Raw genomic sequence first — 26326 nt, 5'->3', positions numbered from 1 at the left:
ACCCCAGAAGTAACAACTGCTAGCAGCTTGCTCATTATCCACATACTTTTCTAGGTGTATATAAACACATATATAAAGTCACATTTTTTTCACAAAATTTGAATCATATTATTATGCTAAGTTTCAGTTATCATTTCTGATTAATTGAAATGCAAAAGTATACTGCTTTTTTTTTAATGTTTATTTACTTTTGAGAGAGAGAGAGAGAGAGAGCAACAGAGTACGAGTAGGGGAGGGATAGTGAGAGAGGGAGACACAGAACCTGAAGCAGGCTCTAGGCTCTGAGTCGTCAGCACAGAGCCGGATTCAGGGCTCAAACCCACTAACCGTGAGATCATGACCTGAGCCTAAGTTGGATGCCCAACCAACTATGCCACCCAGGCGCCCCAAAAGTATACTGCTTTTATCTACTTATTTCAGTACTTCTCTTTCCTATTAGAAGTTATACTTCAGGGCACCTGGGTGGCTCAGTCCGTTGAGCGTCTGACTTCTGCTCAGGTCATGATCTCGCGGTTAGTGAGCTCAAGCCCCACATCAGGCTCACTGCTGTCAGCACAGAGCCTGCTTCAGATCCTCTGTCTTTCTCTCTCTGCCCCTCCCCTGCTTGCACTGTCTCAAAAATAAATAAAACATAAAAAAAAAAGAAGTTATACTTCATCTGAAGGCAGGAGTTATCTTGTTAATGTTTTTTCTAAATGCCCACCAAGGTGCCTTGTATTTGTTAAATAAGTATTTGTAGACTTGAACTTAAGCAATTAATCAATGTGAATGAATGGAGAGTGAAGAAAAAGATAAAATAGCCGTAGGTTAAAGGAAAAAGATAAAATGATTTATTGAAATTTGTTTTTGCTAACATGTATGATTTCTCTAAGGGAAAAAAAAATAAATAAACAGAAGGTAATGCTAATGAATTCACTGTTTGATTAGGTACTGATATGGTGCCCCGGCTGGTGAGGCTGGATGAAGGTGTAATCAAAACCACGACTCCCAGTTTGCCTCTTTCCTTACAGTGTTACTGGCACCCAAAAACTGTCCCATGGGTTTCACAGTGTACTGGTCCTTGTTTTTGTGCCTTGTCTGTTACATACCCCTAGCATTGTCTCAGCCTGTTCAATCACCTTTGGGTCTAAGGCATAAAATTATGCTTCAAAGGCATATAATTTAATGCATGTAATGTCCTGGAAATGACAGTGACGGAGAAAGCTGAAAGACTCAGTTCCAATCCTAGCTTTGCCACTGAGACATTGGGCAAGTCACTTACATCTTGGGCTTCAGCATCTCATCTATATAGAAGATATTTGCAGGTTGGATCAAGTGACCTATAAGGTCCATCCCCTACCTCTAGTTAGCAGGCAAGAGCCCAGAACTTGGAGAACCACAGTGTGGGCTTGACTTGGTTTCTGAAACTAGACAAGTCATTTAACCTCCCCATCCATTGGTCTCCTCGCCTCTAAAGTGGGAATGCTAATTGTACCTACCTTAATTCTCCTAAATAAAGATTAAATGAGATAGTACATGGGAAGCACTTAGAACAGTGCTCAGCATATCTGGCCCTGGATACATGTTGGTTCTTATTACTATTTACACTATTAATTTTCTATGGTTCTGTAATTTAATCACTGTTTATTTGATCATGAAAATCACTAATCTTTAATGACCATTTAATTATGATTTGTTTGAAAATGGTGCTGCACTGAATGCTATACAACCACAGCATCCCTGCCCTCTTGGTCTAACATTCACAATGGTGTAAAGATCTCAATCCTCAATCAAGACGGTCAAGTGTAGAAGTGGTCCCTCAGGATTCATTTAGCTTCTGACACCAATGAGGACAATATCTAATGCCAACTTTGCTGGTTCTAGGAAAGGAGCCCAGGGAATTATACAGACGTGTTCCATGCTGGGCCAGGCACTTGGACAGCTACATGGTTTTCTGAAAACTCCAAATTTTTTCCATGACCTTTCTAGGTGATACTGAATTTCACATACATAGATATTTTCCTCTCAGGATGGAAGAGTGGGATACGATACTTTCATTCTATGACCGTTCAGTTCTTTTAATCAATTATAATCAAGTACAGCAGGAAGAAAATATAATTTTAAAACAGTATGTTGTGGTTCATGTCAGATAGTCCCCAAGTGCTTCAACATTTAGAACTAGTCGGACATATAGAAAGCAGGATGGTTTAGTAAAGTGACCAGAAAGGCCTGGGTTCAAATCCTAGCTTCACCAATGTCCAGCCTCTGTGAACCTCAGTTTCTTCTCTAAAATGGTAAAAATTAAATCTGCCTTGTAGGGGCTGTACTATCGACAATGTGTGTCAGGTGACCAGCTGACTAGCTGACCCATACTGGGCATTCATTCAGCAAGTATTCTGTGTCAGGCTTTTCTCTGGGCATCTATAGGTACCACTGGAAACAAAATAGGTACAGTCTCTGCATTCAAGAGGCTTGGAGGCCAGGCATGGTTCTATATTATATGGGCCTGAAATGTACAATCTGGGGGACCCTCTGTAAGAAAAAAAATTATGGACATGAAAGTTGGTACAAGAGTGAACATTTATTTGGAATGAGAAAAATATTACAACAGGTTACTGTGGGCTTGATTCAGATTCCTTTTTTTCCAAGGTCTCTTCAGGGAATTCATAAGGAATACTTACCTAGAAATGCTTCTAAATACAACCTGGCTTCCAACCCACCTAGCACATTCTATAGGGACCCATATAAGTGAGTGGCCCTAAAACTTCAGCTTCCTTTAGTTCATGGGAAATCTGCTTTTGTTGCAGGGCCCAAAAGGTCTTGTCTTATTTTTGTTATTGTAATACTTGTATTATTTGTAATTTCCAGAGTGTTTTCTATGTTGACTGTCTTTAAATCTTCATTCCTAAATCCTGAGGAAAGGCCTCAGGTCATCCACTCAGACCATTTTAGCTTCAATTATACTCTGAGATATGGTCCTTTTGCATGAAAAAATTACTAACAAGATCACGATTGTTAATGTAATAATAACAGGAAGCTTAAAATATCATTCCAACCTCTGCAGACTTGGCATGCAAATGTTCTCCTTGGGCAAGGAAATTGAACTTCAGTTAAGCATCAATTTACTAATATTGATTTCTTCTAAGTCCCCTTCAATATCTGGGGAAACCCACAGATGCTTCGCTTAATTAATTATAAGGTTTATTCTAGACCTTTTTCCTTTTATGTTGCCAGGTTTAGATCCTGACTCAAACATTAGTTGAATTTAGTAATATTATCATTGAAATTAGAATTCTATAACAATATTAAAACCATTTTTTTGAAGGAACAAATATAGTAGAGTTTAGCTTTTACATGATTTCTACGGGGAAATCCTGAAACTATACAAACTGATGACGAACAAAGATTTGTCAGAATCATTTGAAAACATACCAATTGGAAAGAAAATAGGAAAATTCATTAAAACAAATTTTAATATTATCATTACTGAGCTATTCCAACTATAGAAAACATGAATTTGAACCATTAAAAATAGGATAGGTAAAAATTTTCTTTATGAAAGGTGGGAACTTTTGTTATATTGAAATTCTCACCTAAGATTAATGAGGGATATCATTTCCTAGAGTTTCAAGATTCAAAAAAAAATTAAAGAAGTAGCAGTCACATAATAAACTTTAATGAAATAATAGTTACATATTTTTTTAGCAATGAACAGTAAAGTTTGCATATCTTAAACACCCAATAAATATTTGTGGAAAATGAATGAATGTTAAATAAGCTGGAAGGGCAGTAATTATAATTAGCAGAAAACCGGATGCTAACATAAAGAAGTGTTGAGTAGATGAAACAAATGAATCAATGAGTCAAACCGAAATTATTATTATTATTATTATTATTATTATTTTGGTTTCAGGAATAGAATTTAGTGATTCATCACTTAACATACAACACCCAGTGCTCATCCCAACAAGTGCCCTCCTTAGTGCCCATCACCCATTTAGCCCAGTCCCCCCTCCCCTCCAGCAACCCTCAGTTTGTTCTCTACAGTTGAGAGTCTCTTCTGGTTTGCCTCCCCCTCTCTTTTTTTTTTTCTCCTTCCCCTATGTTCATCTGTTTTGTTTCTTAAATTCCACATATGAGTGAAATCGTATGGTATTTGTATTTCTCTGACTGACTTATTTCGCTGAGCATAATACCCTCTAGCTCCATCCAATCAAGCTGAAATTAATCCCAATCCAAATGGACAATGACTAAAACTCAATCAGCTGTAAAAAAATAAATGAGAACACACATGTCTAGCCATGAAACTCGAGAGGTAAGGGAGAGCTGGCTGCAGAACACTCTTCCTGCCCACGTAGACTTCCTACCATTGTTTTCCACAGCAAGTTAAAGTTATCTTCAGCTTCCTTTTTTAAAGCACAGTACTTCAAATTTACATTTGTGTAGTCTTCACAGAGTCTTCACATGTTTTACCTCATTCAATCTTCACTACAATTGTCTAGCGTGTTTCTTTTTAGCTTAGGATAACAGAGGGAGAGGGAAAACTGAGGCTATCGGAGGGAATGATTTACCCAAGACGAAAAAGCCAATTAGCAGTAGGGCCAGTACTAGAGCCTAGGTCTCTTGCTTTCGGGACCTGGGTCCTTTCCCCTATGATACCATGTAGGTAAGTAGCAGTTTCCTGTCGCTCTTGATAACCATGTATCCCCAAATACAGCAATGTTTTGAAGGAGATGGTCAAAGAATACTCACACCAATGGACAAAATGTGTGAAGAGTAATTTGGAAATATGTAAAACAATTTTAAAAATAGGTAGCCCATTTGTGGGATTAATAGAAGGAAATAAATCAAGCACATTAAAAGCTATATGCCCAAAGTTAGTTATTGCAATGTTATTTATGACAGGAAAAAAAAATGAGAGGAAGGAAGGAAGGAAGGAAGGGAGGAAGAAAGGAAGGGGGGGGGGGACCAAGCTAATTCCTATCAAAAGAGAGAGATGACTAAGCCATATTTCATCAAATTGGTGAATGGTTATGAAGATTAAAAAGATGGAAACTGTTCAAAGGGATATTAGGTGGGAAATATATTTGGGAAAGCTGGATGGGATCACAGAAATATGAAAACAGTTTGCTATGATTGTAGGGTTTTAAATAAATTTTCTTTAACAGTGTTTACTTAATACTTTATGAAATAGCTTTAACAATAAACAAGTTTATAGTTCACATGAAGATATTTCAACCAAAGTGTGACTAAAATCATGCACAGATTTGGAAATTTAGCTTTCGACAAATGATTGCGGGTTCCTGAAACACAGACACGGGTGATATGCTACGTTTGCTCATCTGTCTTCAGCCCGTACCCTCCACAGCCTTCCCTTCCACCAGCGTCCCGCCATGTCTTCCTGATCTCTGACCCCGTCTTCATCTTGTTTCTGAAATTGTGCCAATATCTTATTTGCTTCCTATCGTTCATAGAACTTATCTGAATCTGCTCTTCTAGGGGCATCAAAGAAAGCTGCTATGTTAGACTAGAGGAGGGAACAGAAGAAGATATTTGGCCCCTGGCTGTCTCTCAGTGACATCAGGCCCTGATAGCTGGCTCAAAAGGAAAAAGCTGCTGACTTCCCCTTTAAGCCACTGAATCTGAAGAACAAAGGTTGAAGCTCCCTTAAATCAATCATTCCAAAGGTAGATGGCCTTGTACAAGATAGAGGGTAACCTTGGAAAATCGCACAAGGAGTGTTGTGCAAGGCTGCAGGGCCAGGCCGCACTCCTAAACCCCATTTCGGTTTTCCCAACAGACCCCCTTTATGAGGGCCAGACCAAAGGACATGCATGGATATCCCCATTTCATTAAGATTTATGTCAAACTCACTATGTTGGAGCAATACTTTTTACCTTGTTACTTGGCAAACAGGATTAAGTTATAACCATAAGTACCACACAAAGAACCTCCCCCACATTCTCCACATGAGAATGGAGAGGCTGTCTTCAGTCCTGAGCAAAGATAACCCTGGATACCTTGATAGCCTATGCAAATAGCAGCAAAGGTGAAAGAGACACTGGGGAATATGAAGGTCACCTTGGGGCATGACAACACGTGTGTGTGTGTGTGTGTGTGTGTGTGTGTATCTCCTGAAAACTTGCTTGGAAGGGAGTTGCCAATGTACACGTCTGTTGTCTTCTAAGCTGTTCTATTTCTCATTAAAATGCTGATACAACCAAGATTTTATCACAGCTTAGGTCATCTTTCATATAATCACTGAAATCTGCAATAGAACATCTCTATCTTAAAGAAATTCCCCTCTCCTTTTTTTGCTCCCATTAGGACTGTTTTAATGAATGTATACTGATTCCATCTCACTCTTCCTCTAGTGTCTGATAACATCATATTTGCAAGGCAGTTAGTTTATGACTTGGAATCTTACATGTTCAGGGCTTTACACTTTACACATCACAGGTGCACAACAGCCCTGAAGAGATGTACTGATGATCACTGCGGCTTTTGTGAATGAAACTACTGAGGATACCGAGGGATTAAGTGACAGATCAGAATAAAGCAAAGAATGCTTCCTTTCCACTCATGCATGATTGCTGTCATATCGAATCAGAAAAAAACAAAAAACAGTTTTCAAGTGTTTCTGTTGTGATTCCAGCCCCAGAAAATCCCAGAAAGGGTGAATAAGACCACTTCAGGTGAAGTCTGTCCCAGGCTCTCCCGTGATTCCTTCCAGGAACCTTCCAGGTTCCAGGTAGGGGAGAAGGCCACAGCCTGAATATTTCTTTAGGAGGAGAGCATTCTTAAGTATCCTTGGGAATGTCTGGGTGCTAAATGATTCCAGGATCTTCCAGTGAAAACTGATCAAGGACAGGTAGAATGGAGGTAATACTTCGAGGCAAATACTCCTTCAGAAAATCTTTCAAGGAATTATTTAAATTAGCTATTATTGCATAAAGCAAGGAGGCATCAGTTCTAGAATCCTTACCTCTTACGGTAACACCTATCTTTCCTCATCTTAACACAATTTATGGACCATTTTCAGTGTCCACAGGATCTATTAAGTTCGAACCATTGCTCATATTTGATTGTTTTTGGCTTATAAAAGGGCATTTCACATAATTCAACCCAATATAAAATACCTCTAATGAGCGAAAGAGAAGCTAAGGAATAAAATGGAAAGCAGATATTGTGGGTTAAAAATAGTAAGGTTTTGTGTACTTGTTTTAGAAACACCCAAACAGAGGAGAAATTGAGACATCTGGGAAGAGACATCAGAAAGCAAGCAAATCAATTGCCCCGGGAAGAGGTGGCTGTCACACAGATAACAGACAATTCTAAGTCTAGCCAGGACATGAAGTGGCCTTGAGCATTAACTGGCCGGGAGTCCTTAACTGTAGTCCTTGACATTTGCTCCTGCTGATATAGCTCATGACTCTTTACCCAGCTTCTAATTACTTTTCCACGTAATGACCTATGTTATGCCATTTTACATGTTTTCTTTCATAAATTCAGTATTTTTTAAAAAATTATTTATTTGTTTATTTATTTATTTATTTATTTATTTATTTATTTATGTGTTTATGTATTTATTTATTTAATTTACATCCAAGTTAGCATATAGTGCAACAATGATTTCAGGGGTAGATTCCTTAATGCCCTTTACCCATTTAGCCCATCCCCCCTCCCACTACCCCCCCCCCAGTAATCCTCTGTCTGTTCTCCATATTTAAGAGTCTCTTATGTTTTGTCCCCCTTCCTGTCTTTATATTATTTTTGCTTCCCTTCCCTTATATTCACCTGTTGTGTGTCTTAAAGTCCTCATATGAATGAAGTCATGTATTTGTCTTTCTCTGACTAATTTCACTTAGCATAACACACTCTAGTTCCATCCATGTTGTTGCAAATGGCAAGATTTCATTCTTTTTGATTGCCAAGTGATACTCCATTGTATATATATATACCACATCTTCCTTATCCATTCATCCATCGATGGACATTTGGGCTCTTTCCATACTTTGGTTATTGTCGATAGTGCTGCTATAAACATTGGGGTGCATGTGTCCCTTCGAAACAGCACACCTGTATCCCTTGGATAAATACCTAGTAGTGCAATTGCTGGGTCATAGTGTAGTTCTATTTTTAATTTTCATAAATTCAATCTTATTTTCCCAATAATATCATTGGCTCCTGAGGGCACATTCCTGTGCCATACATTTCAGCCTTTCGAGGGGGGACAATCCAGGCATTAAGTAATTGCTAAGTAAGTACCTATTAAACAAGTGGAGGAGCACCTGGGTGGCTCAGTCAGTTGAGCATCTGACTCTTAATTTCTGATCAGGTCATGATCTCACGGTTTGTGAGTTCGAGCCCTGCATTGGGCTCTCGGCTGACTGCGTGGAGCCTGCTTGGGATTCTCTCCCTCTCTCTCTCTCTGCCCCTCCACCAGCCCCCGACTCTCAAAATGAACAAATAAACTTAAAAAACAAAACAAAACCCAGCCTGGAAACCTATCATGAGGCTCTGTTATAAGAAAGCTCAACTGGAAATGTAAATTGTGGGAGAACCAATAGTAACAACATGCATCTCTGGGCTGTACCTCCCAGATGCTCTATTCAATGCTACATATTTAATATATACATCAGCACAACATCTAACAGCTTTACAAAGGGTATTATTAGTATTAGTATTGTTATTAACTTCATTTTACAGGTGAGGATACTAAGAGATTTCAGAAAGCTTAAGTGAATTACCTAAAGCCACACAGTAAGTACCTAAACTTCAAGCCTAAGATGGTTGAGCCCAAAGCCCACATTCTTTCCACTGGTTTCCTGTTTTGTATAGTACCTATCACTCTTTAACAGTAACAGTAATAATAATAACTGTTATGTTATATTAATAATATTTTATAAAAGAATAGTTATGAAATAAAACTGTTATATTAATAATGTTATAAAAATAATAGTAATAATAATAATGGCTTATGTAGAGGTTACTCTGTGCCACACACTCTTCTAAAGTCCTTTACATATATTATTTCATTCAATCCCAACAACAAACCTAGGAGATGGGCTCTATTATTATCCATTTACAGAATTTTGAGAGTGCATTATCTTGGACTTATAAGTTAGGGCTAAAAGCAGATTCTGTAGAACGATGAAAGATCACTTGTCTTTGTCTTTTTATGTAGAGGAAGAAACCCTACAATCCACATAATATCTCACCTGCACCCAGCCCCAAGAGGGCCCACGAAAGGAGTCAGGGAGAGGAGAAGAACGATGGAGCTTGGACCAGAGCTCTCTGCCTGCCCTCGGTAATCCTATAGGAGAGGCTGTAGGTTGGAAGCACAGGAGAAGCAGACAGAGAATAGACTTTGAGATCATCAGGGTTCCCTGACAGCTTTCCCCTGCATCACCCTGTGCTGCACTAATTTGTCAATGAAAAGACCTTCTACCAGCCAAGTTACAATCCTTGTGAGTAAGGACAATAAAAATTAATAATATTTTCTTCTTATTAGGCTCATTCTAAAGTTTGGCATAACTACAACGTAAATTTCCGCCCACATCAGAAAGGTTGGTTGTCAATCACATTGGGATCCCATTGGATTGAACCAAACAGATCAGAAGACATGATGGATATACTCAAGTGTCAACAATCCATGGTTTCAGTGCTCGGATGGTTTGCCAATCCTATCCATGGGGATGGAGACTACCCAGAGGTGATGAAAAAGAAGTTGCTCTCCATTCTACCCCTTTTCTCTGAAGCAGAGAAGAGTGAAGTGAGGGGCACAGCTGACTTCTTTGCCTTTTCCTTTGGACCCAACAATTTCAAGCCCCAGAACACCATGGCTAAAATGGGACAAAATGTGTCACTCAATTTAAGAGAAGTGCTGAACTGGATTAAACTGGAATATGGCAACCCCCGAATCTTGATTGCTGAGAATGGCTGGTTCACAGACAGTCATGTGAAAACAGAAGATACCACAGCCATCTACATGATGAAGAATTTCGTCAACCAGGTTCTTCAAGGTTGGTTGTACATTAGCTCAATTTTTAAAACTTTTGAATACTAATCCTTACAGGATACTTAAAATCATCTTCCAACATATGATTATTGTTGTTGGGCTTCCCCATTGTCTAATGTTGATAGAATTTTTAAATGTTACTCTCATGTCCTTTTCTAATAAAATTTTGAGAACAAAATAGTTTTAGACTGTAGATACATCCTAAATTGGTAACAAGGTGCTGTATCATTCTTTGTAAAAGAAGGCATGCTATAAGAGATACATCCCAAAGTTTTTTGACAGTAGTAACTTGGTTTAAGATGTTGAAAGCTTTTCTTGAAACTGTGCTGTTTTTATTCTATTACATGACTAAATAGTAAAAAGGCCTGGAGACAAAGAATGAGCCATGAATGGCAAAGCTGAGTAATTTCTATGGCTCCTAGATAGTTCTCTGACCCCTAGTGACCCCTCATACCTTTTCCACTACTCAAGTAGTGACATCTACAGGTGACTATTGAAATAATGGAGCAGAAGATAAGCTCAAATTATGGTGGGTTTGTCCCCTTCAAAATTGGGCTCCATTTCACCCAAATACAAAGAAATTTTTGGGGCGCCTGGGTGGCTCAGTCAGTCAAGCATCTGACTTCAGCTCAGGTCATGATATCACAGCTCGTGGCTTCAGGCCCCACATCGGGCTCTGTATTGACAGTTCAGAGCCTGGAGCCTGCTTCAGATTCTGTGTCTCTGTCTCTCTGCCTCTCTCCCAGTCACTCTCTGTTTTCTCTCTCAAAAATAAATAAACATTAAAAAAAAAAAAAAAGAAATTCTTAGTGGATCTTTCTAAAAGTCTGTAGCTCTCTTTAGAAGTCATAAGCCTAAGGGTGCCTGGTTGGCTCAGTCAGTAGAGTGTGTGACTCTGGATCTCAGGGTCATAAGTTCCAGCGCCACGTTGGGGATAGAGTTAATAAACAAACAAACAAACAAACAAGCAAGAAGTCACAAGCCCAGAGGAAAATCCCAGGTTCTGCAAGAGAGTCTTCAGGGAGGGTCCTCTGGGAGAGCAAGACCTTGTTTCCCCAACCTGTGGGAAGGAGCAGCATGGAACAGAGCCATGCCCAGTCACAGGAATGTGCATATGGGGACAGCCAGAACAGAGGACTCTGCCTACAGGGCCTGAGCCAAATACCTACGGTCGGGCAGAAGGGCTATACATTCCCTACATGTTACCATTCCATTTCCCCTGAGGACTGTACAACACCAAAGAGACTAGCACCAGGGCCTACCAAAATATATTTATCTCACTAGAATCTCTTGGCATGGATTTTCCACCTTTTAGGAAAAGAACGTCAGTGACAAAAACCCAACAATGCAGAAATGAAGGCTCTTAAGAAAAAAAAAAGTTCATGATTGATTTGGGTATTTGTTGCTTTTATTGCTGCTGTTGATTTCCATATTTCATTTTTGCCCAATTCCTAGAAGTTATTGAAGCAGTTTCTTTTAATTTTTTTTTTAATTTTTAAGGGGTTTATTTTTGAGTAATCTCTACACCCACCGTGGGGCTTGAACTCAACAACCCCAAGATCCAGAGTCGCACACTCCACTGACTAAGCCAGCCAGATGCTCCTGAATCAGAGTTTTTAAAGCTAGAAAGGTCCTGAGAGATCATCTTTTCCCATCTTTTTTTAACAAATGAGGAAACTGAGGTCAACAAACTTGCCCCAGAGTTTGCCCTCACACCTCCTGCCCCTTGGCTAGTCAGTCCTTCTCTTACACCACTGTACTTGTTTTCTTCCTTAGATGCTCATTCACTTATGTTTATTCTCAAAGCTGATTTTTCAGTCCTTAAAGGGTAGCTACTTAGGAGATAGTTTCTCCACAAATGGGAACCAACCCAAGCTTGAAATGCGAAACTCTTGGTCACAAGCAGACATCTGCATTGGTCCCAAAGGGTTCTGGAAATTTCTATGCCTTCTGACACAGATTTGCATACTAAGTCTCAGGAATATTTTAAATTTGATTATTTCACTGTATCTTTCACTTGTTGTGGGTAGGGGGAGGACCATTCTGGATGAAAATAACTGCCACTTTTCCAGTATAAACATAAATTTTCTATTTTCTATAATGAGCCTTTAAATTAGGGGGAAAAGTTGGTTTCACAATATGCTCCTGGCAACATGTCCCCCAGCATACTGTTAGTGAATCATAACCGTGAACCAGAGTGAACATCTCTGCTTTTCTTTCCCTGTGCAGCAATAAGGTTTGATGAAATACGAGTGTTTGGCTACACTGCCTGGTCTCTCCTGGATGGCTTTGAATGGCAGGATGCTTACACCACTCGCCGAGGATTATTTTATGTGGATTTTAATAGTAAACAAAAAGAAAGAAGGCCCAAGTCTTCGGCACATTACTATAAACAGATCGTACAAGAAAATGGTTTTACCTTAAAAGAGTCCACGCCAGATGTGCAGGGTCAGTTTCCCTGCGACTTTTCCTGGGGTGTCACTGAATCTGTCCTTAAGGTAAGCGGCTACTTACAAATTAACTATGAACTGGTGCAAACAGTACACAGTATTTTATTTCATTTACTCAGTGACAACTATCAGACAATATCAAATATGATTACTTGGAGGTGATGGAGGGGAGTTGCGGAAAGAGGAAGGAAAATGAGGAGAATTGATGCTTACCGAGAGCCTCTCATGTGCCAGAATTTCTCCTTGGTGATGGAGATGAAAAGGCTGCCCTCAAGGAGTATACAGTCTAGAGGGAATTTACAGTTGCTTTTGAAGGAGGCATTGGTCAGTAGTGTCAAAGTTATAAGAAAAAGCTTTTTATAGATTTTGTTTGCCAAAAGCAAATTATTAGTGGCTCTTTATTCAAGTGGTTCCTGTTATCTGATAGATTTGAATAATTTGCCTTATGAGGTCTCTGTATCCCAGTAGAGCCTCTCATGTCTCATTCTTCACCTTCATCAGATTATTTGCTTAAATGCCACCTTCTCGGGGCGCCTGGGTGGCTCAGTCGGTTGAGCGGCCGACTTTGGCTCAGGTCATGATCTTGCGGTCCGTGAGTTTGAGCCCCGCGTCGGGCTCTGTGCTGACAGCTGAGAGCCTGGAGCCTGTTTCAGATTCTGTGTCTCCCTCTCGCTGACCCTCCCTTGTTCAAGCTCTGTCTCTCTCTGTCTCAAAAATAAAATAAAACGTTAAAAAAAAAGATTAAAAAAAATAAATAAATGCCACCTTCTCAATAAGGCTTTGCTCCACTCCAAAAAGTCGCTATCTCCTCAATTCCCCTTCTTTTTCTTCTGTGAATCCTATTCATCACTAACATACCACTATGTACTTTACACATTTTTCTTTTTACCCCTAGCTTTATTGAGATACAATTGACATACAACATTGTGTAAGTGTAAGGTGTACAACATGTTGATTTGAAACATTTATATATTGCAAAATGCTACCATAACAAAATTCCCATTTCTTTTTGTGGGGAGAACATTTAAGATCTATTCTCTTAGCAACTTTAAAGTATATATAATACAGTATCATTAGCTACAATCACTATGCTGTACATCAGATCCTCAGAACTTCTTAATATTATCACTGGAAGTTTGTATCCTTTGACCAGTATCTCTCCATTTATCCCACCCCCTAGCCCCTCGTAACTACTTTATGCATTTTTCTCATTTTTTAAATTTTTTTAGTTTATTTATTTATGTTTATTTTTGAGAGAGAAAGAGAGAGAGAGTGAACAAGGGAGGGAGGGCAGGAAGAGGGAAACAGAGAACCCGAAGCAGGTTCTAGGCTCTGAGCTGTCAGCACAGAGCCAGATGCGGGGCTTGAACTCACAAACCGTGAGATCATGACCCAAGCTGAAGTCAGACACTTAACCGACTGAGCCACCAGGAGCCCCTAGTTTATTTTTTATTTATTTTTTATTTTTTTTTTTTTTTGAGAGAGTGTGTGCACAAGAGGCGGGAGGGCAGAGAGAGAGGATGAGAGAGAAAATCCCAAGCAAGCTCCAGGCTGTCAGCACAGAGCCTAATGAGGGGCTCGATCCCATGAACCATGAGATCATGACGTGATCGGAAATTAAGAGTCAGATGCTTAACTGACTGAGCCCCTATACATTTTTCTTATTTATCACGTCTTCCCCCTACTAGAATGCAAGCTTTCTCCACACAAGGGTGGAGATGTTTGAGGCTTTGCTGCCTGCTGTGTGCCTTACTAGGGCAGTGTCAGGTACATGGCCAGTGCTCAATGCAAGGTCAACTTTTAGAGCGAGATGAGACCTTAGAGACCTCCTATTCCAAATCCTTCATTTTACGGATTAAGAAAGTGAGACCCATCAGTTCATAACTGAGACCTAAGTGACTTGCCCAAGGTAACACAAATAGGCAGAACTATAACAGGCAACTCTCAAGCACCCATATTTGCAGTGCTCTTTTCAAAATAATAGCAACTATTTTTTAAACACTTATTATGTGCCAAGCATGTAGCTGTTGTATGTATGCATGTTCTCTCTATTAAATCTTAAAAACTCTAATTTTACAAGCAAGGAAACTGAGGCTTAGGGAGGTTATGTAACTCATTCAGGTTACAAAGATCTGTTTCATGACACCACGCTATAAGATCTCACAATACCACACTATGGCCTGTATTCTAGAAGCATATGGAAAGACAACAAGATGTACAAGGGATGGGACCAGACAAAATGGCTCAAACCATGAGTGAACAAAGTTCACAGGTCATGAATATCAACCCCTGTTGATACTTAAACATGACTTAGTAAATGCTCAGAGATACTAAAGGGGGGAAAGATACAGAGTAACTTAAATACAGGACTGACTCATCTTCCACTTGTGTCCCCTATGGAGCCAACTACTTACCCAATTCCTATTTCCTACACATGGCAAAGGCACGCCATCTTTTCCCTACCATTTCAAATGGGTTTATATTTTCTATAATTCCACACCTGCAAAGAAAGATCCCAAGAGACAAGAGTTCCTGCCTGCACATGACTCAACCTGTATGTTTCTGTTTCATCTGAAGACCCACTTATACCCCTGTGATTGACACTGTGAATGTCTACCCCATCTGGGGACCCTACTCCTACTCCTAGGAGCGAAAGTGAGTCACTTAGGTCAGGGGAAAGCAATTCTGGGATCAACCACGTCTGGGTTTCATGCTTACCCCTGGAGCCTGGTAGACATCGATCTTCCTTGAACTTGGACTAAGAATGAGGGTAAATTGTTTGCCAAGGAAAATTAGGGTGCTTTTTGAAAAATCAGCCAGAGGATTATGAATAGATGCCAAAAAAACCTAAATGTCCTCTATACGAAGACTGACAAAATGAAAGTAACATTTTAAAAATATTAGTATGCCTACCTACAAATATCCCTATCGTACTTTCCCCCCGCCTCTCAGCATTCTTTTCTCCTCCAACATATTTTTTTAAGTTTCTTTATTTTGAGAGAGAGAGAAAGAGAGAGCACGCATAGGGGCATGGGGAGGGGCAGAGAGAGAATCCCAAGCAGGATCTGCACTGTCAGCCCAGAACCCATGAACCATGAGACCATGACATGAGCTGAAACCGAGTTGGATGCTCAACTGACTGAGCTACCCAGGCACCTCCAACATTTTGTTCTGAAATATTTCAAACTAGTACAATAAACACCCATATTCCCTTCATCAAAATTGACCAATTGTTAACATTTTGCCACATTTGCTTTATGCTTTATAAAGTGTTTGTTTGATAAACAAAGTGAAAAGTTGCAGATGTCATTACAATTCACCCCAAAATATAGCTATCCAAATGTGTCTCCTAAAAATAAGAACATTCTCCTATATTATTATATTATCATACCCATAAGATTTAATATTGATTCAATATCATCACATTCCATATTCAAATTATCCTAAATCTTCCAAAAATGTCCTTTTTGGTTTAAAAAATGTTTTTGGATCAGGAATACAAACAAGGATGTCATTCATCTTTAGCCTCCTTTAAATTCAGAATAATTCCCCCAAGTTCATGGTATTGACAGTTTTGAAGAGTCCAAACCAATTGATTGTAGAATGTCTCATGTTCTGGTTTTCTTTGTTTCTTTGTTGGATTCAATAAACTTCTGGAATGATACTATGTAGATGAGGTTCAATATATATCACATCAGGAAGCACATGATGTCATTGTCTCATTATGAAAGATGTTAATGTGTGGAAGTAGTAGTTACCAGATTTCTTGATTAAGGTAGCATTTGCCAGATCTCTTAATTGAAAGGTAACTTTTCCATTTGTAATTAGAAAGTAATCTGCTGATGACACTTTGAGACTGTATACATATCCTGCTTCCTAACAATATGTCACTAATGGTCTTAATATTGATTCATAAACTTCACCTGAATTATTACCTTGTAGATTGCAAAATGGTAAATTTTTAATTATATTATTCCTTCAACATATATTGGGTAGTTCTCTTAACTTCAGTGCATTATAATTCATTACTGCCAATGTTTCATTAGTCATTTTGATGCTCAAATTATCTCAAAGTAGCCAATAGGACTCCCTCAAACCGCTCCTGTGTCTTTTTGACATTTCCCTTTCAGTTTTTTTTTTTTTTTCAACGTTTATTTATTTTTGGGACAGAGAGAGACAGAGCATGAACGGGGGAGGGGCAGAGAGAGAGGGAGACACAGAATCGGAAACAGGCTCCAGGCTCCGAGCCATCAGCCCAGAGCCTGATGCGGGGCTCGAACTCCCGGACCGCGAGATCGTGACATGGCTGAAGTCGGACGCTTAACCGACTGCGCCACCCAGGCGCCCCCCCTTTCAGTTTTTAAGCACATCCTTATTTTTCTGGCATTAGATGTACCAGCATCACCTCATTCTTTTCCTACCGCAGACTGGAAGAAGCCATTCTCCAAGGAGCCCAGGATCCTTTTAGTGGAGAACAGAATTTTAGAAACAAGCTCTTGGGAGCTAGGGTTGAAATCAGGGTTCACCATCTCTAATGAGATCTCTTAGCAGATTAATCACACCCACTTGCTAAAACTAATGCTTTTTGGAGATTTTTAAAAGACACATTTTCATTGGCTCTTGCCTTATTTCAGAGCAAGATTGCTCTTTGTAAACACCTTTTCAATATTGATGCTCTGAGGTTTCCAAACACTGAGACTGTCAATCTAAGCTAGAAGGATTGTACTCAAATAATTATATACACATTTAACTTCATGCTCACATGATCAATGTTCTCTCAGTTTAATGTTCTAGATAACTGGTTGACAGATGGTAAGTGGGCAGTGTTATGGTTTTGTAATTAGACTATGAAGGATGACACACAAGAAAACAATTAGAGGGAAAATATTTACCAAAGGTTAATTATCATTTTTTTTCTGGGTGCATTTAAACTCAGCTAAAGGAAGAAAAGGTATTTTAACACAAATACAGAACTTTTATTTTTTCCTATTAATGCTGAATTTGGAGATGTTTTTCTTAAGCCTTTTTATTTTTTATACTCAAGGGCCTAGCAGGCAATTATTGCAACCATGGAAAACTAAACCCAAGTCATGACTACCTTAGGTTTATAGATTGCTTTAGAGTTGACAGAGTGCTCTGCCAGAGTCATTGGCTCATTACGGCACATCTGTGGGGTGGGTGACATTGCTCTGTCACTATCCAGGGTTGCCAAGCCCAAGTTTCAAAGAGGGAGAATGAGGACCGGCGTCCAGGACTATCTCCTTGGTGGAGAGGCAGGGTATGACACACCATCAGATCCAAGAGTCCATTTGGGAGTTTCTGGGGGATATTTTCCTGTTTTCCCCAGTCATAATCCAAGTATCTTGCATAAAGAGGGTATTCAGTATTCTCCTGTTGGATGAATAAATGCCGTGTTCTCACAGACACATGGGTAGGGACAACATAATGATGCATATGTGATATCACCTGGACTTTTCAAATATAAGGTGCTAGAAAATTGCATTCAGCAAATGCAAGGGCCATTCCCTACGCCATCCCACTAGCCTCTTGTAGGAACTATGGCTGGGTTAACCAGCCACCTTTGACTCCAAGTGCCAAACTCAGTGAAATCCTCTACAACTGGAATTTTAACTTTGCCGTCAACTTATGGCAGAGTTTGGAAGGTCCATCTTTCATGATTCCTTTTAACTGAAGGTACCAACCCAAATTTCCCAATGCATTTGAACAGAATCATGAGAGACCCCTCTGTATAACTTGAGTTTTTAGGACAAGAAAGGAGTTTCTCAGTATTTTCTGAAAAACAACTTGTTATCCAAGCCAAGCCCTGGGTGTGTTTCTTTCCCTGTTTTCTGGTCTCCCTGGGAGATTTCAAGAGCTAGAAGAGAGGATGATCCATCCAGGCCTCTTCTATGACATCACCAGGAGAACTAGAAGAACATTCAGATCGTTATGAAGAGGCTACATGCTTCGTTTATGTTCTTTGTTGTCAGTGAGAGGCAGAATAAGACCCCCCTTCTTCCTCTTAAACCATGTATGCTAAGAGCCTATCTGCCAGGGTGTGCCTTACTTCGATGTGCTTGTTTTCACAGCCCAAGGCAGTGGCTTCCTCCCCACAGTTCAGCGACCCTCACCTGTATGTGTGGAATGTGACGGGCAACAGACTGTTGCACCGTGTGGAAGGGGTGAGGCTGAAAACACGGCCAGCCCAATGCACAGATTTTGTCAGCATCAAAAGACAACTCGAGATGTTGGCAAGAATGAAGGTCACTCACTACAGGTTTGCTCTGGACTGGCCCTCAATCCTTCCCGCCGGCAACCTGTCCGTGGTTAACCGACAAGCTCTGAGGTACTACAGGTGCGTGGTCAGTGAGGGGCTGAAGCTCAACATCTCCCCAATGGTCACGTTGTACTATCCGACTCACGCCCACCTGGGTCTCCCCACACCCCTGCTGCACAGCGGGGGATGGCTGAACCCATCCACAGTCCAGGCCTTCCAGGACTACGCCGGGCTGTGCTTCCAGGAGCTGGGGGACCTGGTGAGGCTCTGGATCACCATCAACGAGCCCAACAGGCTGAGTGACATCTACAGCCACACTAGTAACGACACCTACCGGGCAGCCCACAACCTGCTGATTGCCCACGCCCTGGTCTGGCACCTCTACGACCGGCGGTACAGGTCTGCGCAGCATGGGGCCGTGTCGCTGTCTCTGCACTCGGATTGGGCAGAACCCGCCAACCCCTACGCCGACTCGCACTGGCAGGCCGCCGAGCGCTTCCTGCAGTTCGAAATCGCCTGGTTCGCAGAACCCCTCTTCAAGACCGGGGACTACCCGCTGGCCATGAGGGAGTACATCGCCTTCAAGAACAGGCAGGGGCTCTCGCGCTCCGCGTTGCCTCGGTTCACGGAGGAGGAGAGGAGGCTGGTCAAGGGCGCCGCGGACTTCTACGCGCTGAACCACTTCACCACCTGGTTCGTGATGCACGCGCGCCAGAACGGCAGCCGCTACGACGCGGACAGGGACGTCCAGTTTCTGCAGGACATCACCTGCCTGAGCTCGCCCAGCCGCCTGGCTGTCCTGCCCTGGGGGGAGCGCAAGGTGCTGAGGTGGATCCAGAAGAACTATGGAGACGTGGATGTTTACATCACGGCCAATGGCATCGATGACCAGTCTCTGGAGAATGATGAACTCCGAAAATACTACTTAGAGAAGTACATTCAGGAGGCTTTGAAAGGTGAGGTGCGGGGCCATATCAGGTACAGTGAAATAGGACATTACCAGCTAATGTGAACGAAAGAATGAGGGGAGAAGGCGCATTAATGACAATGCCAGCTCATTAGGGAAAGTTTGGCAAGGATAGAAAAGCATTTTTTTTCTTTTTTTTTTTTTTTTTTAATTTTTTTTTTCAACGTTTATTTATTTTTGGGACAGAGAGAGACAGAGCATGAACGGGGGAGGGGCAGAGAGAGAGAGAGACACAGAATCGGAAACAGGCTCCAGGCTCCGAGCCATCAGCCCAGAGCCTGACGCGGGGCTCGAACCCACGGACCGCGAGATCGTGACCTGGCTGAAGTCGGACGCTTAACCGACTGCGCCACCCAGGCGCCCCATAGAAAAGCATTTTTTTAAAAATCAAAAACAATGACAACCCATAGGGGTGCCTGGGTGCCTCAGTTGGTTAAACGTCTGACTTTGGCTCAGGTCATGATCTCACTTTGGCGAGTTCGAGCCCCACATGCGGGACTCCAGAGGAACAGAGAATCTTAAGCAGACTCCATGCTCAAGCTTGCCACCACCCTGAGATCACGACCTCAGCAGAAATCCAGAGTCTGATGCTCTGGATCAGACAGCCACCCAGGCAGCCCTGTGGGTTTTTCTTTTTTTTTTCTTTTTTTTTTTTTTTAATACTAAAAAGTAGGTATCTTTGAATACAAATCTGTGTCTTCACTCCTAATTATCTTCCTAAGGACTGCCCACTATGGAATTATTGGGTCAAATGTTATAAAGGCATTTTCTATCCCCCCTCCCCTAGTAAGCTATTTTTTTAATACTGTAAAAAATTTTCCTCAATTTTATCTATTTTGATAGGACCAAACAACAGTGTTTGAGAGTCTTTATCTCCTACTCTTTCCAGCATTTGCTACTATCATTTTTAAATATTAATTTTAAATATTCACAATAGATTTGTTGAAGCAGCAAAAAGATCCCAGAAATATGTTTACTGAGCACCGAATATGGGCAGAAACTGTTCTAGGCACCATATCAGCATTCACCAAAATAAAGACTACTGTCCTCATGAAGGCTGTATTTTTGTGGGATGAGAATCAGCAGATAAGATACAGAGTGTCAGAAGCAAATATTTCTATGAGAAAACACAGCAGGGAAGAGGGAAGAGGGTGCCCAGGAGTGGGGTTTAGGAGTGGTTACAATTCTAAAGCGTAGTTAGGGAAGTCTTCAAAGACCTGGAGGAACAAGGCAGCAAACCTGTGCAGTTATCTGTGAAGTGTTCCAGGTGAGAGAACAGCAAATGCAAAAATCCCAATGTGGGAGCATGCCTGGCCTGTTTGAGGTTCAGGAAGGTTGAAGAATGAGTAAGGGAGTAAAGCAATCAAAGATGAGGTCAAGGAAGTAGAAGAGGCATTAGTAAACCATCATTAAGAACTGCAGCTCTTACTGTGAGAGACAGGCTATTTAAGGTTTTAAACAGCAGGGGAACATGATCTAACTCACAGTCTTTAAAAAACACTCTGGCTACTCTTTTTTACAGTGAATACACTATAAAGGAGCAACAACAGAATCAGGGAGGGTTGGAGTCTAAGTAAGAAATAATGGGTGGGGGGTTGGATTAGGTTATAGAGTAGAGATAGTGAGAAGTGGCTAGCTTCTGTACTGATTTTGAAGGTAAAGTCATCAGGCTTGGATGGAGAGCGTTAGAAGAGTGAAGAATGAAATCTGTTTTGGTTTGAGCAACTAAAGGGTGAGTGGCCATTTACCAGGTCAGGGAGACTGACAACAGGTTTTTGGAGAGTTGTTTGGTGTTGCACAGGTTAAAGTTTGAGACGTCTATTAATCAGTCAATTAGAGATGTCACATAGGCTAACTGGAGTCTCAGGTTCAGGTCTGGGGCTGAGATACAAACTTGGGAGTTAAGACCAAGAATGGGATTTAGAAACAGTAAGGCTGGATGGTATCACTAAGGGAGCAAGCGTAGAGGACTGAGCCCTGGGACACTTCAATATTCAGAAGTCAGATGAGAAACCAATGAGTAGGGTGAGTAGGAGCCAGTGCTTTTCACTAGAGGGTGTGCAATCAAGGATATTTTTGCATAAGATACTAAAAGTTATAGCATGTTTATATGGAAATGAACCAATAGTGAGGGGAAATGTGAGAGAACAGATGGAGAGATGTCCTTGAGTAAATCAGAGAATAAACTTAGTGTATAAGCGTCAGCCTCTTCCAGGAGCATGGACAGGACATCCACAGCAACAGAAGTATGGTAGTAGGTGGATAGATAGGATTGTGGGAGTTTGAGGAATTCTCCTGTGAGTATGTTTTTCAGTAAAATAGGAAGGAAGGCTATCCCTTCAAAGCAAGGACAGAGGTGCTATATGTTTGAGGAGGGAGAGGTGTGAAACAGCCAAGCAAGTGACTAGGGGAAACCAAGTATGGTTATTGGGCCGCACCAAGGACGTATTGGAGACCTGAAACCAGCCAAATAGGTAAGACTTTTGTGCCTATGATCAACTGAACAGTGTAAGTCCTTTTCCACCTTCATGGCTCCAATTCATAAATGCGCTTCTGTGCTCTGCTCTCAGTTCTTATATTATGGATCAAAGTTTTACTTCAAATGTTTAAAAACTTAATTACACATATTTTTAAAGTTACACATATTTTCACTTTTACCAATCATGAAAGAATGTCAAAAAACCCTTTAAGGACAATCACTACTTTTTTATGGGTATGACTTTATTTCAATGGAAACTAAATTCTTACTTAGATACTTTATAGTCCATGTGATTAATGTTCATTTCTGATATTTTTCAGCACAACTGATTGATAAAGTCAAAATCAAAGGCTATTATGCATTCAAACTGACTGAAGAAAAATCTAAACCCAGATTTGGATTCTTCACATCTGAATTCAAAGCTAAGTCCTCAGTTCAGCTTTACAACAAACTGATCAGCAACAGTGGCTTCCCTTCTGACATCACTAGTCCTAGATGCAGTCAGACTCCAAGAAACACAGAGTGCATTGTCTGCTTATTTCTTGTGCAAAAGAAACCACTGATATTCTTTGCTTGTTGCTTCTTCTCCACCCTGGTTCTACTTTTATCAATTACTATTTTTCATAAGCGGAAGAGAAAAAAAATTTGGAAAGCAAAGAACTTACAGCACATACCACTAAAGTAAGGACACAGAGAGGTCTTAGTGAAACTGATCCTATTTCTGTCTGTATGAAAGAAAGTTTAAAAAATTCACTCCGGTTCCGTATACTGGTAACTTACAGAATTACCTATATTGTAGAAAGACAATTTGAAATACTAGTGGTAACCAAGTGATGACAATCGAGGTCTCTGTTGTGTGGTTCAAATGAATTTTCCCTTAAGGTGTGGACATCAGTGAATTCAGTTCTTGGATCTGAAGGTAAAGGCTTTACCCAGACAGTAAGCTAGGATTATCTCATACACTGCTTCATGAAGTTTGATGAGCTGTTTTCTATCATTCTTCTCTAAATACCAATAGCTACATTTAACAAATTATATTGAAAAAAGTACAACTTTGGTTAGACTCCACAACAGAAAATTTAAAACTCTTAACACTGGATAATCAGTGATTATTCTGTCACTTCTAAGGAGGTGCTTTTCCCCTTTAGAAAACACACGATAGGATTAGTGTTCATTTATCATCAGCTACAGCATAGACTGTTAAGCCCACTAATCCTAGTTTTCAATAGTAATAAAAGTTATCATTTATAAAATATAGGATTTTGTGGTCTCTCCTTGCACCAGATCCAAGTTTTAAAAAACAAATAACTTCCATGACTCATCTCATGGAAAGGTCACAGGACTAAGATAAAGGACAGCTAGACTCACCTGCCTGCTCAACCTCACAACACTGCAAACTCCTTTAGACAAATTGACAGCATTTTCCTCGCTTGATTTTTGTGAAGCAACAAACGAGATCTTACACACTTGGGAAAGCTAAACATTCTAAAAAGATGTCAAGTTTTATTATCAAGTCATCAAAGGACCCTATTAGTCTGTAAGACTGGGTTCTCTCCTGAGCTCCACTGTTCTGATACCAGGTGAATACAGGGACCTCTCAGAGATGTAGAATGCAGGTGTATTTTGACCTTGCACCTTGCAACTGTGCTTTTTGTGTACATGTTGATGGTCTGAAGGAGTTAAAACTTTTTTCATTGTACCTTTTGAAGCTGGGATTAAGTAACTTAAATCTGAACCAGGAGTTTGACTTTCTTAAACTCCATGCTTAAGATTTGTTGTGTATGCTAAACTCGAAATGTAAACCCATTCATTTCAATCACCACCCCATTACACATAGTAGCTAATCACTGTCCCCCGCTCTCCAGGAACCTGAGTCAAAGTGAAGTTTTTTTGTTCAAAAACCCTTGGTAGGAAAGCACCCTAAATTAAGGCAATTGTGATTGTTTTCCAGGTGCACCTATGTCAGAAGCCAAATTTTATATAGCAGTGTTTCAAAGATAACTGCAATGAGAGAACACAATTGGTCAAATAAATGCACAAGTGATTGATGGGAAATAAATTTGCTTTTCGGCTGGCCAAATTCAAGCAGTAAATTTTTTTATTTTTCTTAATCCCTCTGCACCCACTCTTCCACCTTTGGCAATTTTTAGATTATGCTTTTTGTTTTCAAATAATTTTTTAATTTCTTCTTTGAAAAGTAAGTGGACCTAAGGCTATCCACAATCACAACTGGTTGTTCTAATGTTCACTATGTGTAAAGAATGTCATTTAAAAGAATCACTTGGCTGGTTCCCCCTCCCCTTTGTGCCACATGGCTTCACTGACCCCACAGTTCCAGTGAATATTCTAATTATCAGTTGAACAACTTACCAACTTTTAAACCTCTCTAAACATCCAACATCTTGAAAAAAGAACGCACATTCAGTATTAGGAACAACAAAGATTTAAGAATTAAATTTAGGTTTTCCTTTCCTGGGGTCTACTTTGTGCTCTTTGATCCAAAAGTACCTTGAAGACTATTTGGCTCCATTGATCTTAGGGTTCATGAGAGTCAGGCTCTGTGCTCAGTGGGGAGCCTGCTTGGGATTTTCTCCTATCCCATCTTGCTTGGGCCCTCTCTTTCTCAAAATAAACATTAAAAAGATACCTTGTATTTATAATCTTCACTACTTCAGGTCTTTACATTTACACCTTAAGTTAAAACTTGTGTCCTTTTGCATATTTGTTGCCTTGCCATACATAACCACCAACCCCTGCCCCCCCAGCCCCAGTCAAGTCCTTAAACCAATGCTTACAGCAGTCCTAACACCTAGGAATCATCTTACAAGTTTTTAAGCCATGATCATATAAGAATCCTTAGATAGGTATTTAATCTAAATCATGACCAATTATACTTTTCAGATTTATCCCAGACTCAAATATTTAAGAATTGTCAAGTTATCATTTGAAACTGCTGGTAGCTTTTGACAAGATCTTCAGAATTTAAGCCTGAGACTTGCTGGGGGGCAGGGGGAATCATCTTAAAATCTAATTAACTTGTGCTAAATTTTGTGCGTGCTAGTAGTTTGTGTATTCAATGTGACAAACTGTCTCTCAAGTTTGGTTTATCTAGAAAATATTACAACATAACCATATTTAAAGATCCTCTGTAGATCTCTTTTGCTTTGTTGGTGGCAATGCAAGCTGGTGCAGCCACTCTGGAAAAGTATGGAGGTTCCTCAAAAAACTAAAAATAGAACTACCCTATGACCCAGCAATTGCACTACTAGGCATTTATCCACAGGATACGGATGTGCTGATTCAAAGGGACACATGCACCCCCATGTTTATAGCAGCACTATCGACAATAGCCAAAGTATGGAAAGAGCCCAAATGTCCATCAATGGACGAATGGATAAAGAAGATGTGGTGTATATATATACAATGGAGGATTACTCGGCAATCAAAAAGAATGAAATCTTGCCATTTGCAACTACATGGATGGAACTGGAGGGTATCATGCTAAGTGAAATTAGAGAAACACAAAAATCATGACTTCACTCATATGAGGACTTTGAGACAAAACAGATGAACATAAGGGAAGGGAAGCAAAAATAATATAAAAACAGGGAGGGGGAAAAAACAGAAGAGACTCATAAATATGGAAAACTGAGGGTTACTGGAAGGGTTGTGGGAAGGGGGATGGGCTAAATGGGTAAGGGGCATTAAGGAATCTACTCCTGAAATCATTGTTGCACTATATGCTAATTTGGATGTAAATTTTTAAAAATAAAAAAGATCCTCTGTAAAAAGGTGGTCAGTACATTTTGACTAATAGTTTAATTCTCAATGTAATTTATTTCGAATAAACAGTTTATGCTAACAGTCTGATCAATTTTAAGAACTATAGAATATGAATGGGTCTGGTGTATAATTGGGTTCTGCCTAACACTGCCCCTGCCCATCCTCCCAAGCTGTGTGCATACTGGTGAACCTTCCTCAGAGTTTTGTTTTCTCATTATAAAATGTAGGCACCTAATCCTCAAAGTTGGGAAAATAACACACAAGTCCTTTTATCTATTGTAGGCACAGAAGACATGGAAGCCCTCCTGGGGAGAGAACTAGACTTTCCTTTACCAACAAAACAACTAAGTGAAAATCACTTCTTAGCTAC

At 40.3% G+C, this 26326-nt stretch overlaps 1 protein-coding gene across 1 annotated transcript in view; it reads left to right on the top strand.

The window, feature by feature from the left end:
- KLB (klotho beta) overlaps positions 1–22858 on the top strand; it is a 33711-nt gene extending 10853 nt beyond the window's left edge. The window contains exons 2-5 of the mRNA XM_030314016.1: positions 9494–10004; positions 12230–12498; positions 18540–19683; positions 22494–22858. Coding sequence (XP_030169876.1) covers positions 9494–10004; positions 12230–12498; positions 18540–19683; positions 22494–22858 — 2289 coding nt within the window. The remainder of the gene's footprint in view (positions 1–9493; positions 10005–12229; positions 12499–18539; positions 19684–22493) is intronic.
- The last annotated feature ends 3468 nt before the right edge of the window (positions 22859–26326 follow it).

The sequence above is a fragment of the Lynx canadensis genome, chromosome B1, assembly GCF_007474595.2.
Source record: "Lynx canadensis isolate LIC74 chromosome B1, mLynCan4.pri.v2, whole genome shotgun sequence".
Taxonomy (NCBI): domain Eukaryota; kingdom Metazoa; phylum Chordata; class Mammalia; order Carnivora; family Felidae; genus Lynx; species Lynx canadensis.
Note: the sequence above shows the minus strand (reverse complement) of the source record. Positions and strands in the feature narration are given on the sequence as shown.